The sequence below is a fragment of the Spea bombifrons genome, chromosome 4, assembly GCF_027358695.1.
Source record: "Spea bombifrons isolate aSpeBom1 chromosome 4, aSpeBom1.2.pri, whole genome shotgun sequence".
NCBI lineage: Eukaryota > Metazoa > Chordata > Amphibia > Anura > Pelobatidae > Spea > Spea bombifrons.
In genome coordinates, this window is record NC_071090.1 from 83,439,624 (window position 1) to 83,457,847 (window position 18,224).

Consider the following 18,224-nt stretch of genomic DNA (forward strand, 5'->3'; position numbering starts at 1 on the left):
TCGATATGAGGGCCCCTAAGCGAGACTCCTAAGCAGCTGCTTAATCTGTTTTTCTCTCTTCACAGAGTTATTCTTAACGGAGGAAGACCAAAAGAAGCTTCACGATTTTGAAGAGCAGTGTGTTGAGAAATATTTCAATGAAAAAGATGACAAATTTCATTTGGGAAGTGAGGAGAGAATCCGTGTTACGTCTGAAAGGTAAAGTATAATACTTTTCCAGTAGCCACTAAAAAGCGATTATATAGGCAGCCCCGTAAATAAGGCTCCTACTAATTAAATACTATGTTGTAATAGTGTAAATATCCTGACACTTGCTAAGCTATAGTGTATCAAAACATTTAGCTAAGTAGGTTTTCCTCTGTGTGGAAATGAGAAACCCCTGCTCTACAATGTAGCACAAGAGGCCACATCAAAATTTCTGTGTTTTAATAGTTATTGGTTGCAGAACATCATAGAAGCGAGGCACGTTGAAACATTCAGTTTGGCTTCAGAGTTGTTTCAAAACTTTGACACAATTAGTTTTCTTCGCTGAAAGAAAACGATGTAATAAAATGTCATACGTTTTCAGGGTGGAACAGATGTGTGTTCAGATTAAAGAAGTTGGGGATCGAGTGAACTATATCAAGCGGTCCTTACACTCTTTGGACTCTCAGATCGGGCACCTACAGGACTTGTCTGCTCTCACGGTGGATACCTTAAAAACTCTAACGGCACAGAAGGCGTCGGAGGCTAGCAAAGTTCACAATGAAATAACCCGGGAGCTAAGCATTTCAAAACATCTGGGGCAAAACCTGGTCGACGATGCCCCTATCCGCTCTTCCATGAGGAAAAAACAGAGTGTTGGGAATTTCTTTGGCTCTTCGTTTCCACAAGGGAGTCCAGAGGCCAACAGCAATTTTATATTCAACATTTCCCTGCGAGATGAAAGGAATGCCCATAGCAAGAAAATATGTGAGGATTTGTCTTTTCCACCTCACAAAGAGACATTACATATTTCAGAGGCTGGTCCTTCTGGATGTGCCTTAATTTCCACTGCTGACTGTCGCCGAGACTTGAGGAAGGACGCACAGGGCTCTGAATCGCTTACTGGCGATCAGAAATCGACAACTAGCGTTCCAAGCTGCGCTTCCCCGGCGGCTACGTTTTTTGTAAGCACGCCGACCCAGCCTAGTAAAAGTCAGCTGGAATTTGCATCAAAACTTGACAAATCTATTCATCGGAGAGCGTCAAAAGAAGCTGAAAATATAGTAGAATTCGGAGCGTTTGTGGGTAGGTTTATTCTTTTCATATATTATGCTGCTTTGTCTATGAATTGAGACGTATAAATCGGCCAGTTTACAGATGAGTAACAGTTAGATCATTTTTATTTGAGTGTGCTTGAGTTGTAACTTAATCCGCAACAGTAAAGATTCCCGTACGTTGAGAATAGAAATATAAAAATTCTCTATCCATAAACACTCAGGGACGAAGACCAGTGAGTGCGAAATGCAGTAGGCACTTCTGTCTTTGTCCTTGTGCCTCCGCTGTGTTTATGGATCAGTAAAGAGTGTGTGTGTGTGTATATATATATAATCTGCTCTCAATGTAGTGATGCCGTCACTTTTGTGTATTGAATGCTGACAGTGTTTCCTATCTTGAGGAGAACTTGAGTTAAGGAGTTGATGACTCCTAACATGCACCACAGAATTTAGGTTACAGAGAAGATACACCGTTAACACTTTGCTTTCTGGACAACATAAAACCTGGACTTTCCACCATATAAGTATTTTTTGGCACATAGATAATATAACATAACCCCAGCATCCTGCGTGGCAGACATACATAGAAGCTCGTAGTTATATTGTCGCAAACACAGCTGCAGGCATTCTGTTTATTGTGCACTCGCCATACCGTAATGCATAAACCTCATTACCGTATATTTTATTGGGAAACTTACTGTGTAACATGTTGATTACTGTTTTCTCATGTGTTTTGCTTCTATAAATTAGCAGACAAGCATTCTTTTAATGTTTCCCGCCCCTGGTAGATGTATATCATTGCATACGTTTGCATTGTTCCTTTGAGACACTGGATCTTCTATGGTGTCTTTTGAAAGGGACCCAACAACTGATGTTGGAGGTAGAAGCGTATAAAATATTAGTTGCAAAATTGAATTTATCATGCCTTAAAGATTAATACTCTCTAATTATACTTTTTATTAAAAAATGGTAGCAACAAGTGGCAGTGGATTATAAGAAAAAACAATAGACATGAATAATACAAGTTAAATAGAAATTGATAAAAAGTTGAATTTGTTGGGGGGCGTGGCTGGCCCGGCGAAGAAGATGGCTGCCTGATCTGTTTGCTCCGCGCCGCCCGCCCTGAGATTCGCAGACACTCCGGCGTAATTCGCAATGGGCCGCACTAAAAAGGGTCCCCCGGAGCCGACTACCCCGGCGTCTAGCGGCAGATCTCAACCCGCGTCGCTGAGGGGCTATTTTACCACTCCGCAGCTGCTGCAGACTCAGCCGGAAGACTCCAACATGGCGCAGACTCCCGCCTGCTCTGGGGCCTCGGAGGATGGAGATTCCCTGCTGCCCGCAGCCAGTGCCTCGGGACCGCCTTCGCCTGAGTGGCGCCGACTTTTTTCGTCTCTGCCCACAAAGGACGACTTCAGTCTCCTCGTGGCAGAAGTCAAGCAAACGGTCCGGGCCGAAGTCGCGGCCTTGCGGGCTGAGGTTTCCCGCCTTGACGAGAGGGTCACCAGTGTTGACGCCAGGACCGGGGAGGTCGAACGCCAGCTATCGGCCCACTGCCGCTCCTGTTCCCATCAGATGGCGGATTTATTTTACCATCTGGAGGACCTCGATAACCGAGGGCGGCGGTCCAATATTCGGGTGCGGGGTCTTCCTGAAGGTGAGCGACCTGAGGATCTGAGGGCGATCCTGGACAGACTCTTTTCCCTGATTCTGGAGTGGCCTGCAGACCCTGGGAGGAAACCTATAAAATTTGATCGTGCCCATAGAGCTCTGCGCCCCAGCGGCGGCCCGGGAGACCCCCCCAGGGACATAATTTGCTGTCTCCACAGCTACTCGCTGAAGGAGGAGATAATGTTGAAGGCCCGCGCACGCCGGTTTTGGGCCTTTGAGGGGCATGAGGTTTCCCTCTATCATGATTTGTCCCACTACACGCTGTTGGCCAGGCGGGCCCTACGCCCTGTGACTGCCGCGCTTCAGGAGCGGAAGATCGCGTACCGGTGGGGTTATCCTTTTGCCCTGGTGGCCCGTCTGGGCCCCCTTACAGCTACCATCCGCAGGCCTGCGGACGTTCGACCCTTTCTGCTGGAGCTGGACCTGCCGCCGCTTGAGGTACCCGACTGGACCGCCCGAGATGCGGATTTTCGCCGACGCCGTGCTGGTTCAGCGCAACGCGGGCCCCAGCGGGCCAGACCTCCTGGACGGGCTCTGAGGGACAGGGACCGTGACCAGCCGCCGAGGGAGTGACTGATGCCGGCCACTTTCCGGTGGTGACCCCGTGGAGGCTCCTCTGTATCCTTCTTTGGCCGACTACGCAAGCCTGGAAGCGGGACTTGTTATTACCTGCGGACTTTCGTTTTATTTTACCGCTGTGTACCCGTGGCTCGTGTGTGACTTTATTTTTATTTCTTTTTCTTTTTCCGCGTCGTTTTTATTTTTCCGCATCGTTTTTGTTTTTTATTATTTTGGTGCATTTGGGACTGGGTTCGTGTGCCTGCCCCTTAGGTGTGTTGGTGCTTCGGGGGTCGCTCTGCTGCCCTGCGGCCGCCCCGATGCTCGCCACGTGTCGCTCGGACCGACCGTGTTACTCGCACGCGCTGGCCCTCGGGGCTCGCGCTGGTTTCGGGGTGTGCAGGGCCCGACCCGCCCCTTGTTATGTCGCTCTGCCGCGCGCTGCCCCATGCCATCCTGCCCATGTCCCTCCTGGTGGGGTTGGCACTGCCGCCTTGAGTGACGTCTCCGCTTGCGTTTGTGTCACCCCTGGGGTGCGATCTCTTGCGGTGTGGTGGTCCCCTGGCGCGCCTGCTCCGGGACGCCCCCAGCTTGGCCCACGGGCAGTCCTTTGCTCTCACTACACTACACAACCCGTTCGTCGTTTTTTTTTTTTTTTTTTTTTTTTTTTTTTTTTTTTTTCTTTTTTTTTTTCCGGCCGTGGACACGTATGCTTCCTCTACTCCGGGGTCCGCATTTGTAATGCATAATTCTGTGTATTGCGTTGCCCAAGAATTTGTTATTTGTTCTGTTATGGTGTTGTCTGTTGTGTCTGTTTCGGGCGGGTGGCGGGGCGTTCTGTGTTTTGGCGGCACTTGGTTTACCTGCGGAGCCTTTGCCGCTTTCTGGAATTCTTCGCCCGCCTCGTTCTCTACCCCACGGGGCTTGGTGTCGTTGCCCGTTCTCTGGGGACCCCGTTCGCCTCCCTAGGGGGGTTGGGGTCTGCCCGGTACTTGACGCATTACCCCACACACTACATTTCCCACTAATATTACATAATTCCCCCCCCGTCCCTGTTCTCCTCCCCACCGTCCTTTCCGCCCTCCCCTCTTTTTTGTCTCTACCCCCGCGGCACTGAGGCGTCGCTCCGCATACCGACTGACATGGCTTTCCGACCAGCCCCGCTGACCATTTATTCTGTTAACGCACAGGGTCTTAATATACCCGAAAAACGGTCCAGGGCTCTGAGAGAATTTAAGGCGCATGATGCCTCCGTGGTACTGCTTCAGGAGACCCACTTCAAGGGGGGGCAAGCCCCTAGTCTAAAGAATTCCCACTACCCTTTGGGATATTTTAGTAACAATCCGGAGTCCAAGACTAAGGGGACGGCTATACTATTTTCTAACAGGGTCCCGTTCGTTGTTAAGGATACTCTCCTTGACCCCTCGGGCCGTTTCACCTTCGTTAAGGGCTACATTGCTGAGGTTCTCTACACCTTTGCTAGCGTGTATCTTCCTAATCGGGCTCAGCATGTGGCCCTCCGCTCTATCGTGGCCTCGCTCGCCACTTTTGGGGAGGGCCTTGTGATTCTGGGGGGGGATTTAAATGTCCCTCTTCGCCCGGAGGTCGACACTTCCTCGGGCTCCAGTTGTGTCCCGGCTAACCAGTTGCGCTCGGTTCGCAAACTCCTGACTGAGCAGCGCCTGATTGACTGCTGGCGTTCTCTGTACCCGACTGCCCGGGACTTCACTTTTTACTCTTCCCCTCATGCTTGCTACTCCCGACTGGATTACATCTTTCTCTCTCAGACTCACCTGGACTTGCTGCAGGCGGCCACGATCCTACCGATGACCTGGACAGATCACTCTCCAGTTTCCATTACGCTAGACTCTCCGTTGTGTAGGCCCCGGGAGTGGACGTGGCGACTTAACGACTCTTTTCTACTGGACGAGGCGCTTGTCTCACAGACGACGACGGAACTGCAACGTTACTTTCAGGACAATGCTACGCAGGGGCTGTCCCCTCTGGTGGTGTGGGAGGCCCATAAGTGTGTGCTGCGAGGTTTCTTTATTCAACAAGGTACGCAACGAAAGAGGGCGCGCGCGCGGGAGATTGATAGGCTTACTGTTCGAATTCAGCAGTTGGAATCCCTGCACAAGGATACTCTTGATGAGGCGACCTACGCGGATCTGACCTCCCTCAGGGGCCAACTGTCTGACATTCTCAACTCTAAGTTTCGTCGGGCTTCCCTGTATAGTCAGAGATTTTTCAGTGAGCACGGTAATAAGTGCGGTAAGCTGTTGGCCAAAATGATAAACCCACTTAAGCGCAATACGCACGTGCACCGGGTCCGGACACCTGCGGGGGATTTGTCCCATTTCCCCTCTAAGATAGTGGATGCGTTTCATGCGTACTACTCCTCTCTTTATGGTTCGTCCCAGGTTTCCGATGAGGGTGCCAGTCATGATAAGCGGGTCCGCATCAACAGTTATCTTGCGGAGCACGGTGTGCGCAAACTCACCCGTGCACAGGCGGAATCTATGGAGGCGCCGTTCTCGGCTGAGGAGCTCTCCGCGGCTCTGAAGGCCACCCAGCGGGGTAAGTGTCCGGGTCCGGACGGTCTGCCCCTGGGGTACTACCGTACGTTCTCGGCGCCCCTTTTCCCGCACCTGCTTGCCGCGCTCAATGCCATCCGGGGGGGACTTCGGTTTCCCTCCCAGTCGTTGGCGGCCACGATCGCGGTCATTCCGAAGGAGGGCAAGGACCCTGGTCTGTGTCAGAGTTACCGCCCGATCTCGCTCCTCAATGCCGACTTGAAGCTTTTTGCTAAAATGCTGGCGTTGCGTCTGGGTCGGTTCCTCCCGCTGTTGGTTCACCCGGACCAGGCTGGCTTTATCCCTCGGCGAGAGGCGCGTGACAATACTATTAGACTTCTCTCTGTCATCCATAAGGCGCGGGCGGAGGCGCGCCAGATTTTACTGTTATCGACCGACGCGGAGAAGGCCTTTGATAGGGTGGACTGGGGTTTTTTGGAGGCTACCCTGGAACATCTGGGTCTGGGCCCATCTATGTTGGCCTGGATTGGGGCTCTCTATTCCTCGCCTACTGCTCGCGTGCGGGTTAATGGGGCTCTCTCTCCCCCCATAGCGATAAGGAACGGGACCAGACAGGGCTGTCCCCTGTCCCCGATGCTCTTTGCGCTGTCCCTGGAGCCTTTTTTGGAGGCTGTCCGTTCGGACCCGAACATCTTGGGGTTGCGGGACGGTGATCGACATCATAAGGTGGCGGCATACGCTGATGATCTGCTGTTTATTGTAGACCGTCCCAGTATTTCACTCCCGAATATTCTTGAGGCTTTTCGTCTCTACGGCGCGCTGTCTAACCTTAAGATAAATTATTCGAAGTCCGAAATTTTAAATGTCTCCCTGCCCCCTCGGTTGGTGACCTCGCTTATGCCTTGCTTCCCCTTCCGGTGGTGCACGGAGAAGCTTAAGTATTTAGGGATTTGGCTGACTGCCGATCCCGCGCGGCTTTATCATGTTAATTTTACACCCTTGTTAGCCGTTCTGTCTGAGGATCTGCGGCGGTGGACGCCGCTATATCTCTCCTGGATAGGCCGGGTGAATGTTGTCAAGATGAACCTTTTGCCTCGGGTGTTGTATCTGTTCCAGACGCTTCCGATTCGGATACCGCGGGACTTTTTCAAGGTTCTCCGGTCTCTGGTGTCTAGGTTTGTCTGGGGCAATAAGAGCCCTCGGCAGCGGTTTGCCCAGCTCACGAGGCCCAAATCTGCGGGTGGGCTTGCCTTGCCTGATTTTCATGCGTATTACCGTGCTGCCCACCTCCTTCGCATCTTGGAGTGGCATACCCTGGGTCCCCTAGCTAAGCCATGGGTCGATCTGGAGATTGGGGGGATGCGGGGCCGTATATACCATGCCTTGTGGGGCCCGGGTGGCGGCCACGGCAGCATTTCCCATCCTTTTGTGCTGGCGACACTGGCGGTTTGGCGGGAGGTGTGCCTGCGCGCTCGCCTGTCTACCGCGCCGTCGCCGTTGCTGCCCCTCTGCGAGAACCCGGACTTTGCTCCGGGGCGGGAGGTGGGCCGGTTGGACTTCCTCGGGGTTCCTGCCCCTGTCCGGGCCCGGGCGCTGCTGGAGGGGGGCGGGCTGCTCCCCTTGAGCTCGTTGCTGCGGGGGCGCGATCCTACGTGGTCGGAGCGCTTCACGTACCACCAACTTGGGCACTATCTCTCTACCTTGCCGCATGGGGACCGTCTCCACCGGCCCTTAACGGGCTTTGAAACCTTGTGCACGGGGGCCCGACCACCGGAGAGGGCCATCTCCTTGCTCTATTCCTTGCTGATGACTGTGACCTCTGCGACTCGACCGTCCTTTTGTGAGACCTGGGAGACCGTCTGTGACACTCGACTCTCTGACAAGGACTGGGATAAGATATTCGTTTTCACCCACAAGAGCTCGAGGGCCACTAAGACGCAGGAGACTAACTATAAACTGTTGACACACTGGTACAGAACGCCGCAGCGTCTTCAGCGTATGTTCCCGGGTACGTCTGACAGGTGTTGGAGGTGCGGTGGGGATGTGGGCACGATGTTGCACATCTGGTGGTCCTGTCCCTTGCTGCAACCTTATTGGCGGGAGGTTCACCGGGTGATTTCGGAGTTATCAGACTCTCCCCCTCCTTTCCGTCCTCTGCCCATGCTCTTGCACCATACGTCTCACTCGATCTCTCATTACAAACGGTCGGTGGTCCGACATCTCCTTGACGCTGCTAAAAGCCTTATACCCTTACACTGGAAACAGCCTTGCCCTCCCTCTCGTCGGGACTGGGTGGCAAGGGTGGAGGAGATCAGGAGGGTTGAGGATCTCTCCGCCTCGACCCCGAAACTTAGGGAGGCCTATATGGCCACGTGGTTTTACTGGATGTCCTCGGTTGCTGGGCACGATGTGTAGTTGCCTAGTTTCGCCCGGGGCCGCCCGGCTACTCAGCGGGCCGATGTTCATGGCCGCGAGTTGCCCTGACTTCTTGATTTCTGTTCTCCATTGTTCCTGTGATGGGTGTTTGTAATGCTGTTTGCGTGCTGGTATACGCCTCTGACTGTACTTATGATATGTACCTTGCTATGTATTTTTGTGTTCCTCTGTTTCATGCCGCGGTTTCCCTGATTCCCCCTTGCCCTCCCTCCCCTTTTTCCTTCTGTATCCCTGCCCTACCTCCTTCCTTTATGTTTTTGAAAAATTCAATAAAAATCTGATTTTGAAAAAAAAAAAAAGTTGAATTTGTTATGCAGATTTAAAAGGTTACCGCTACCCAGTTCTACTGTACAATATTAAGGGAAAGCAAATGATAGTTTTAGAGTACCTGAATTTTATTGCCAAAAATTGGCAGGCTACACTTGGAGACTTCAACCTCTACGCCTAGGTAAATGTATTGACACTTGTATGTATATATATATTTATGTATATGCGTTTACAATTATGTGTGTCATTTTTATATTTGTATTCCAAAATTAAGGTCACAGAGACAGCGTAATGTTACCGAAAGGAAAGGAACTGGAAGCTCAGAACAAGGAAGAGGTAAAGGAATCTGATTTGGGATTGTGTGTGAAATAGATGTGAAAGTATTAAAATTTGCTTTTTTAGTGATTGAAATTTAAATGAAAGGGAAATCCACTTTTCTAGCAGAGATAGAAAGGTGCGATGATATCATTGTTGTCATCACATCTTCATCATGCGCATTACGGAATAGCGGAAAATAGACATCGGCTCTTAGAAAATCATGAGCAAGAATTACTCTTAACTATAAATGCCTATGATGTGTTGACTTTTATAAAATCTGCAAGTTTTTTTTCTCTCTCTCTATCTGAACAGTTTGATACAGTTCCCCATCCAAGCTTAAAGCAAGTGAGGTCGTGTACGGGGTTTATGGAGATTAATATGAATAAACTCTCTCAGTCTCTGCGCCTAGACCAATGTAAGTAACTGGCTGCAGTACACAGAAGTTTGGTTTTGAAATATTGTTATGGTGCTAAACATTATTAATCTGTCTGTGTAACGTAGAATGACATGGCGGTGACTGTAACTGTGTTTTTGTGTTTGTATAGTGCACCCCAGCAGTAGGAGGGCATCGCTCACTGTGGACTCAAATGTGGAAGACTCCAAAGAAGCTTTTTTGACGGTTTGTCCAGTTAATTCCAAGTGTCAATTCTGTGTTGATGAGTCTCTTGGATTTCTCATAAACACAATATTACATATTGCTATAAAATCTCATGTGTGATTATTCTTAATTTTACCCTGTTTATGAACAAGAGCTGCTGCAATAACTTGTCTACCCCTGTTACTTACTTGTTCTTAATTGTCTGCTTTCTATATCATATTTAATTTTTATCAGTACACACATCGCTGTAATACACCTAGCAAAACATTTGCCAAGTCCAAAGATAAAATGTACCTGTTGAAGCTAGAGTAATAGTTTTGTAAAGTTTTAATATTGCAGCAAAATGGATGCTGATAAATACTATATGAGATATAGAAATTCTATATTCCAAATTCTAAGCTTTCTTTCTAAGTTTGCCTTGCACAGATTGACATGTGATTTAATATGTTGATTCCTCAACAGGATTGGCTGCAAACACACTCCTCAAACAAACCAAAGTAAGTGTCCGGTATCTGACATCCGTATTGTGGAAAAATATCACTTATGGAAACTTATATACGTTCCGAAATCAAACTATTGTTTAAATAAAATGGCAATGTTACAACAAATAAAACATTTTTTTTAAATTATATTAAAGCATCACTTTTGTGAAAGACATCTGCTTTACTTAACCTTTCTTTATCATTGCAGACCTTCTGAGGAGGATGCTTTGAATGGTAAGTGTTATATGAACAAAGATTCCTGAAATGTACTTTCAATTATTTCTGGTAATCGTTGAGCATATACATGTATTCTGGAGAATCAGCCGGAATGTTCACTGCTCACCTTTAGTAAGTCTGCAGGTAAGTCAGAGAGGTCCAGCTGTGGTCCTGCAGATATCAGACTACAGCTCTCTTGATCGTCTGATCCACTAGGCTAGGCATAGGATCCACATCAGGAGGGCTGCAGTTGGACAGCCATGTTGTAAACTCTTGACCCGTGTTATCTACGTGTCGGTGGGCATGTTTTGGTTCAAGTCTGCAAGACTTTTGCTTTGATCGTATACCAATAGTGATTCAGCTTTTTTTTTTTTTTACTATTTCCTATAGGTATCGGCTCTCCATTCAAACCAATAGTGGACATCAATTACTGTTACTCGGGTAAGTCATCCTGTGCTATATCATTGATTTGAAACGCATTGCATTGTGTCATTATGTCATTGTGTCATTTGCATTTCTAATAATAATTGTTTCTTTCATCTCCAGCTGTTGAGCGGAACAACTTGATGAGGCTGTCACAGAGTATTCCTTTTACACCTGTGCCTCCAAAAGGTAATATTTTATTACTTTATTACAAATTAACTCTAAAATTCAGTGAATAAAAAAATGTGAATATGATTTAAATCACGAGTGTCAAAGAGCTGCATCAGTAGAGTGTGTCTTTTACATTTGTGTGACTTTTGTATTTGTCACTCCACGTAACAGCTCTGCAAAATATTCTTGGCTTGGTTGGGCAGTCTCAAAAAAATTTCACTTGATGAAAAACAAAACAGCCTGTAGATGTAGTTAAAATAACGTCTTGTGTCCCTGACACCTGATTGTATGTGTCAATGTTACAGGTGAATTGGTCACGGTGTATCAATTAGAAGAGAGCTCCCCAAGCATATTGAACAACAGCATGTCCTCCTGGTCGCAAAGAGGACTATGTGCCAAAATTGAGTTTCTGAGTAAAGAAGAAATGGGTGGAGGTCTGAGACGCGCTGTGAAAGTGGCGTGTACCTGGTCAGAAAATGATATCCTTAAAGCTGGCCACTTTTACATCATCAAGTCATTCCTCCCTGAAGTTGTGAATACCTGGTATAGCGTGTACAAAGAAGACACCGTACTACATCTCTGCCTTAAAGTAAGTGGCCCTGTTGTACTTTGGCTTGGTGTATGTGTGTGTATGTATGTATGTATGTATATATATATATATATATAATATATATATATATATGTATATATATATATATATGTATATATATATATATATGTATGTATATATATATATATGTGTATATATATATATATGTATATATATATATATATGTATGTATATATATATATAATATATATATATGTATGTATATATATATATATATAATATATATATATGTATGTATATATATATATATATAATATATATATATGTATGTATATATATATGTATGTATATATATATGTATGTATATATATATGTATGTATATATATATATATGTATATATATATATATATGTATATATATATATATATGTATATATATATATGTATGTATATATATATATATGTATATATATATATATATGTATATATATATATATATGTATATATATATATATATGTATATATATATATATATGTATATATATATATATGTATGTATATATATATGTATATATATATATATGTATATATATATATATGTATGTATATATATATGTATATATATATATATGTATGTATATATATATGTATGTATATATATATGTATGTATATATATATGTATGTATATATATATGTATGTATATATGTATGTATGTATATATATATATATATGTATGTATATATATATGTATGTATGTATATATATATGTATGTATGTATATATATGTATGTATATATATGTATGTATATATATGTATGTATATATATATATATATATATATATATATATATATATTATATATATATATATATATACACACACACAGGGGTTTGAAAAATAAATCTGTATTGAAATATAAAATACCTTTTTGTTGGACTAACATTCCATTTTAAGCACTAGGCTAAACATCAGTTTCTTTTACTTTGATTGTAAATTTACTTTTTTTATGAGTTGTGATGGTTTAAGGGAAAGTTAATTTTGTAAATTTAACCCCTTAAGGACAATAGGGGTTATTACTCGTAGTATATTGTGGGACAATGGCTATTTTAACATTTTTCGGTGTTCCTGTTTAGCTGTGATTTTCTTCTTTCTCATTTCGTGCTCCCACACATATTATATATTGTTTTTTTCAGGACAAACAGGGCTTTCTTTAGATACCATTAATTTTATCATATCATCTAATTTACTATAAAAAAATGATAAAATATGGGGATTTTTTGTTAAAAAATTACTTTTTCTCACTTTTTAAACAAAAAACTTTTACTCATCTGCAAAAACGAATGAAAAAACCTGCTAAATAGATTCTACTATTTGTCCTGAGTTTAGAAATACCCAATGTTTTTATGTTTTTTTGCTTTTTTCTGCACGTTATGGGGCAATAAGTACAGGTAGCGTTTTGCTATTTCAAAACCTTTTTTTCCAAATCTGGTAATTCTTCCCCCCATGTGCCATTTCGGGTATCTTTGAAGCCGGCCAATGCAATTTACCCCATCAAGTCATATATTTTTAAAAACTAGACACCCCAAGGTATTTCACATGCTGGTAATTTAACCGTTTCCATGCACTAATTTTACCACCAGCCTTTGTGAAACTTTATGGTAGTACATTTTTTTGTATTTTTTTCACACACGTTGTACTTTAGTTATAGATATACAGGTTCTGGTATATGTCACTGTCAAACAACACCCCAATATGTGTTCAGTAACATCTCCTGAGCGCAGTGATGCATGGTTTTGTTGGGTTATTTGGGAGGTAAAAGGCCGCCTTTGTGAGGTGTGTATTTTTTGGCCATTTAGACATCTGATCCTACTGCCCCCATGTCCCATATTTGGGACACCTTTGAACCCGGCCAATTCAATTTATCCCATCCACTCATGCATTTTTTAATACGAGACACCCTATGGGCATTTGTAATGCCAATATTTTAACTCTTTCCATGCTGGAATTTTTGTAAAGATAAAGAATTTTAGATAAAATGGCGGATTCAGGGAATTCTCTGAAATAATAAACATAGTTAGTGGTAGAGGTGCCATCTTGGCATCGCATAATGCATTATGCATCTCCGTTGCCTCTGCTAGGTATTCTTTTGGGAATTGGGTATGCATGTACAGCAAATCTACAAGAGCAACAAGGAACGCACACATTAAACGAGAAAACAAAACTAAGATATCCTTAACATGTACTTGTGCTATAAACGTGTTTACTGCAGTTGTAATGGATACAGGTAAAACACGGAAACCTTATTCTTAATGTTCATTTCAGGAAATACAACAGCAGAGGGCGGCACAGAAAATGACATTTGCGTTCGATGCTATGAAGCCCAAATCCATTCCTTATTCCCCAAGGTAAGCTTTTTTTTTTTGCATAATGAGAAGTGTAAAAGTAAGCGGATTTGTGCATTTTAATAATGTTACAATAAGGGTTGGAAAAGAATGCTTATTTTGGCACAGTGTAAGTGTCTGCTGTTATTATGGTGGGCAGGTATAGTGTAGTCAAATGATTTTCTGTAGAAATATACGAAGTACAATCCAACGAAGACACAATAGGCAGTCAAGCCAATCTACTGCTGTTGAGTCAGAAAATGGCAGAAGAACATGTAAAACAACGAGGGGTAATCTACCTGTGTGATTGCTTAACAAGATACTGTTCCTTAGGGCAAAACCTTCTCGTATACACAGACAAACGTGGAAGGTGCTTTATTAAAGGTGAATGGCTTTGAGTGTACTGCCCTGCTGGTTAACCATTTACCAGTAATTTCTAATATCATATTGACTTTGGCTCCGTTTGCATAAATACATTTATTATAATCAACGCAAATCTCCCATTTTATTGTGGCTAATCAAACTGTGATCCAAGCTAAAGAAAAGGAATTAGCCAGGTTTCCAGGGTTCATTCCTACGACTGGATTGCCAAGCAATTCTGCGCTAGAGCAGTTGGCTACGGCAAGCTTTCGTTTATCTAAACATCCTTTACGGATATTACATGCTGAGAAGAAGATTGCTTAATACAGCTATAGTTTCCCAGCTTGCATACATCCGTATGTAACAGCTATGTTGCCTTTTTAGGAAAGATTTCTACTCGAGTTTCAATTAGAAAACTAAGATATTGAACTTGGTTATAGCTTTAAAAATAAAATGCTGGATACAATTTCTAGCTTTCTGTAATTTCTCATAATTTCTGTCTTTCACTGCTGTTTTTCCTTCACTACCCTGGCCTATGGCTGGTGTGTAAGGGATTACATTTTTAGAACACCATTACGTTAACTTGCACTTTCTTATTTTTTCTTCACCGAAAACGGCACAATAAATAGAGGTCCCAGAGGACTTTGTTTTTGGTGGGTGGTGGTTGTGTGGCCTGTTCAAAGCGGAGTGGATGCTGTGAAGGAAGACTTTAGAGGTTCCCCTCTTCGGATGGGGCATAGAAGGTATGGGCAGGGTTGGAAGAAAGCCTTTCCTCAAGTGAGAGAGCGCAGCCCAAGAAGATGATTGGGGAGGATGTTTTCACTGCGGCCCTGGTGGATTGCCGCCTTCATCACATGATGAGGGAGATCACGAATCCTCCCAGGGAAATCATGATTCCAATTTGTTGTATGCAGCCGATACCAGAACAACATTTCATTAAATATTTTGCATATTATTAGTGGACTTTGGCTCATGCTATTTTGCTTTTGAATAGGGGTTTAATACCGTGCAAATTCTACGTATTTTAGGGCTGTTGAAAGATCAGACAATATTCTATTTATTAATGGCAATTTACATTTTTTTTTTTGCCAGGTTCCTTGAAGTTTTCCTCCTGTATTGTCATTCTGCTGGGCAGTGGTTTGCTATAGAGGAGTGCATGACTGGGGAGTTTCGGAAATACAATAACAACAATGGAGATGAGATTATACCATCCAACGTGCTGGAGGAAACCATGCTGGCTTTCAGCCACTGGACATACGAATACACGAGGGGGGAGCTCCTGGTACTGGATTTGCAAGGTTAGACTTCTTTCTATACGACTCACTTGAGTCCTGATGACATCCAGTAGATGGTGTTTTTCACCAAGGCAACTGCTTCTATAAATGGTCAGTGTCACAGGGAGTGTGAAGTTTTGGAGTTGCAGCTTCCTTAGTGACCAGGTTATGATCATGTGTTAGCTGATCATCATAGGAGTTGTAAATGTATTAAGATTGAGCAAAAAAAATCAATTTAACAATATAACTTTGTTTAGAAAAAGTTCTAAGGTTTAGAAAAATTTTACTCAAATTTCAAATAAACAAAATATACCAAGTCCTTTTGGCCCTCTATATGTTGCATATATATTTGGGCTAAAGACCAATACGTTGAATGTAATCCTCCAATAGGTATCAAGCAGGGATATTTAAATATTGAAACTTGGCAGACCCACTCTTTCCAGATCATGATACCTAAAACCAGATTTGTATAAAAATCTTTGTTTTTCTACTTGTTAAGAGACGCGTTGTCCACTATAGCCCAACGTAAAAATACATGAAAACAAATTGTTCTTCCATGTACTGTCATAACCTATTATGTTATGCATCACGCGCCCTTGTTCAAATAAGGATATTGTCATGTAAAGCGGTTCTTGTTGAGTATAGTACTGTCCCTGAATTCCATATTACTTGAGCGATCTGAGGAAAATGTTGTCGGGTATAAAACTGCCAGATCAAAGTTCTGTTTTGTACAGAAAACTGTTTAAAATCAGTTGCTTATCTGTCTGTTCAAAGGTGTTGGAGAAAATTTAACCGATCCATCGGTCATAAAGTCTGGAGAAAAGAGGTAAGCCTTTACTGTGATGTAGAATGAATTTAATGTTTAACATAAAAATGTTAGCGTTGCGGTATCATGTCTGCCTCACATAGAACTCCAGTAGTATGTTACATCCACAAGGTGAATTTTGTGCAGCTGAGACTACACTTGTTACAGGTTGAGATACACCCTATAGTATCAATATACATTCTCGGTATTACAGCCTTAGTATAATAAAAACACTAATGTACTCTGCAAACTTTGGTATGGTAACTTGGTATTCGCATGTTTTAATGCTGCAGTGGAAAAGATTTGGCAGCAAATGTTAAACTTCATACTAGTTTTTAAGCATATTGTTGCCTTTCTCTTGTACAGGTCCTCGGACATGGTGTTTGGACCAGCGAACCTGGGTGATGATGCCATCAAAAACTTCCGTGCTAGACACCACTGTAATTCCTGTTGCCGAAAACTTAAACTCCCAGGTATGAGAGTAAAATATGCTGTGACTTGGGTTCTTGGAAAATCTGTAGACTATAAATATTATGATGGACACACTTAAACTGGACGGAGTCAGAGCTGGCTGTTGGACTCGCCATATATATATATACTGGATTATAAGAGAGAGCTCTGGCACATTGATTACCCCCCAGGCTAATGTGGCACAGGGCTGCATTTCTCCTCACCTACTGCATGTGCTACATGATACCCAGCCTGTGCTAGAATACACTACTAGTGTATATGTCACTTTTGTAACAGTGTCTGTGTGATGAGTTAACCATGTATATCGGTTAGGTCTATCTATTACTCTGTCAATGCTTCTATCTTTTCTTTTCTTACAAAGACTTGAAGAGGAATGACTACACACCTGATAAAGTGATATTTCCTCAAGAGGGTAATACAGAATCATCGTCTGATCCTGACAATCCCACCAAAGAATCCGATAACTCGATCCGCTTGATGTTATAACCAACCAACCACCGCTTTGGGACTGAATGAATCCTGACTAATGAGAGAAGTTGGGCACGTTAGAAATACCGCACACAAGTGCATGCTGCTAGAACAAATGTAAATGATCTGGAAGGCTCCCCACGTGCCACGTATAAATAAACACCTGTGGTACTATACAGTGCAATGCGTTGAAGTCGTAATCTGTAAAGACTTGGGATTTGTTGCCTAAATGCAATCTAAAGCAATTGCAACTTTTAACTGTGCGCAGTGGCTATCTTTTATACATTTCAATTTTAACTTTATGAAAGCCATGATCAGCAATGAACTATTGTATAGACAAAAGGAAAGCCTTTCTTTTTTTAATTATTTTCCTTCAAGTTGCCTTGTAAAGAGATCAGTAAGTGCTTTTCATGTATATCACAACTGCTTCAGAAGTTAGATCTTCCAAAGACCTCAAACTGTACTGCTTGTATATCAGATGAGAATGTACACAATCTTACAAATGTTTCAATGTATTTAAACGTCTGTACAAAGGTCTCTATTGTTAATATGGTACCTATTTTAACGAATGAAAAAGTGGTTGTAAATTATGGGAGATTGCAATGCAATTTAGCCAATGAATTGTAATTTAATCGTCATTATGTCAAGATAAATTTGTCCGTAAAAAATCATTTTTTTAAACTTTTTTTTTTGTTTTTTGTTAGAGGTACTTAATGCAAGTTTTAAAATACAGAACAAATATAAAATGTTCTTTACATTTTTTACTCTGTAGTGTATCTTATAGATACAGTACTCATAAAGGCACGAACAAAGTAGGCTGTTTAAATTGTGTGTTATGTTGCTGGGGAAAAGGTGAAATATAATACTGTATACATTTTATATATCATTTAAATCTTTAAAAAATCTAAAATAAATTTATTCTGTGCACGTTTGTTTCCATGCTTCATTATTAAAATGTTTAAATAGTAAAGAAGCTTTTCATTTGCCAAAAAAACAAAACA

General features: G+C 43.1%; 2 protein-coding genes across 2 annotated transcripts in view; both read left to right on the forward strand.

Moving 5' to 3' along the window:
- Window positions 1–10,365, forward strand: part of TRPM7 (transient receptor potential cation channel subfamily M member 7) — a 38,981-nt gene extending 28,616 nt beyond the window's left edge. The window contains exons 24-30 of the mRNA XM_053463761.1: window positions 66–198; window positions 569–1,269; window positions 8,979–9,040; window positions 9,335–9,437; window positions 9,568–9,641; window positions 10,083–10,117; window positions 10,311–10,365. Of these exons, the coding sequence (XP_053319736.1) occupies window positions 66–198; window positions 569–1,269; window positions 8,979–9,040; window positions 9,335–9,437; window positions 9,568–9,641; window positions 10,083–10,117; window positions 10,311–10,365 (1,163 nt within the window). The remainder of the gene's footprint in view (window positions 1–65; window positions 199–568; window positions 1,270–8,978; window positions 9,041–9,334; window positions 9,438–9,567; window positions 9,642–10,082; window positions 10,118–10,310) is intronic.
- Window positions 10,366–10,430: 65 nt separating this feature from the next.
- LOC128491440 (transient receptor potential cation channel subfamily M member 7-like) lies at window positions 10,431–18,150 on the forward strand. The gene is made up of 9 exons (XM_053463763.1): window positions 10,431–10,450; window positions 10,680–10,759; window positions 10,865–10,930; window positions 11,218–11,501; window positions 13,787–13,869; window positions 15,298–15,503; window positions 16,254–16,305; window positions 16,651–16,757; window positions 17,117–18,150. The coding sequence occupies exons 1-9, from the start codon at window positions 10,431–10,433 to the stop codon at window positions 17,239–17,241; spliced, it is 1,023 nt and encodes a 340-aa protein (XP_053319738.1). The 3' UTR covers window positions 17,242–18,150.
- Window positions 18,151–18,224: the final 74 nt, after the last annotated feature.

What these genes read in the sequence shown, in the direction of transcription:
- LOC128491440 (XM_053463763.1), top strand. Translation starts at nt 10,431, where the DNA reads ATGTTCACTGCTCACCTTTA. An exon ending in ATGTTCACTGCTCACCTTTA is followed by an intron (nt 10,451 to 10,679) that starts GTAAGTCTGCAG and finishes ATAGTGATTCAG; the next exon opens with CTTTTTTTTTTTTTTACTAT. An exon ending in TACACCTGTGCCTCCAAAAG is followed by an intron (nt 10,931 to 11,217) that starts GTAATATTTTAT and finishes TCAATGTTACAG; the next exon opens with GTGAATTGGTCACGGTGTAT.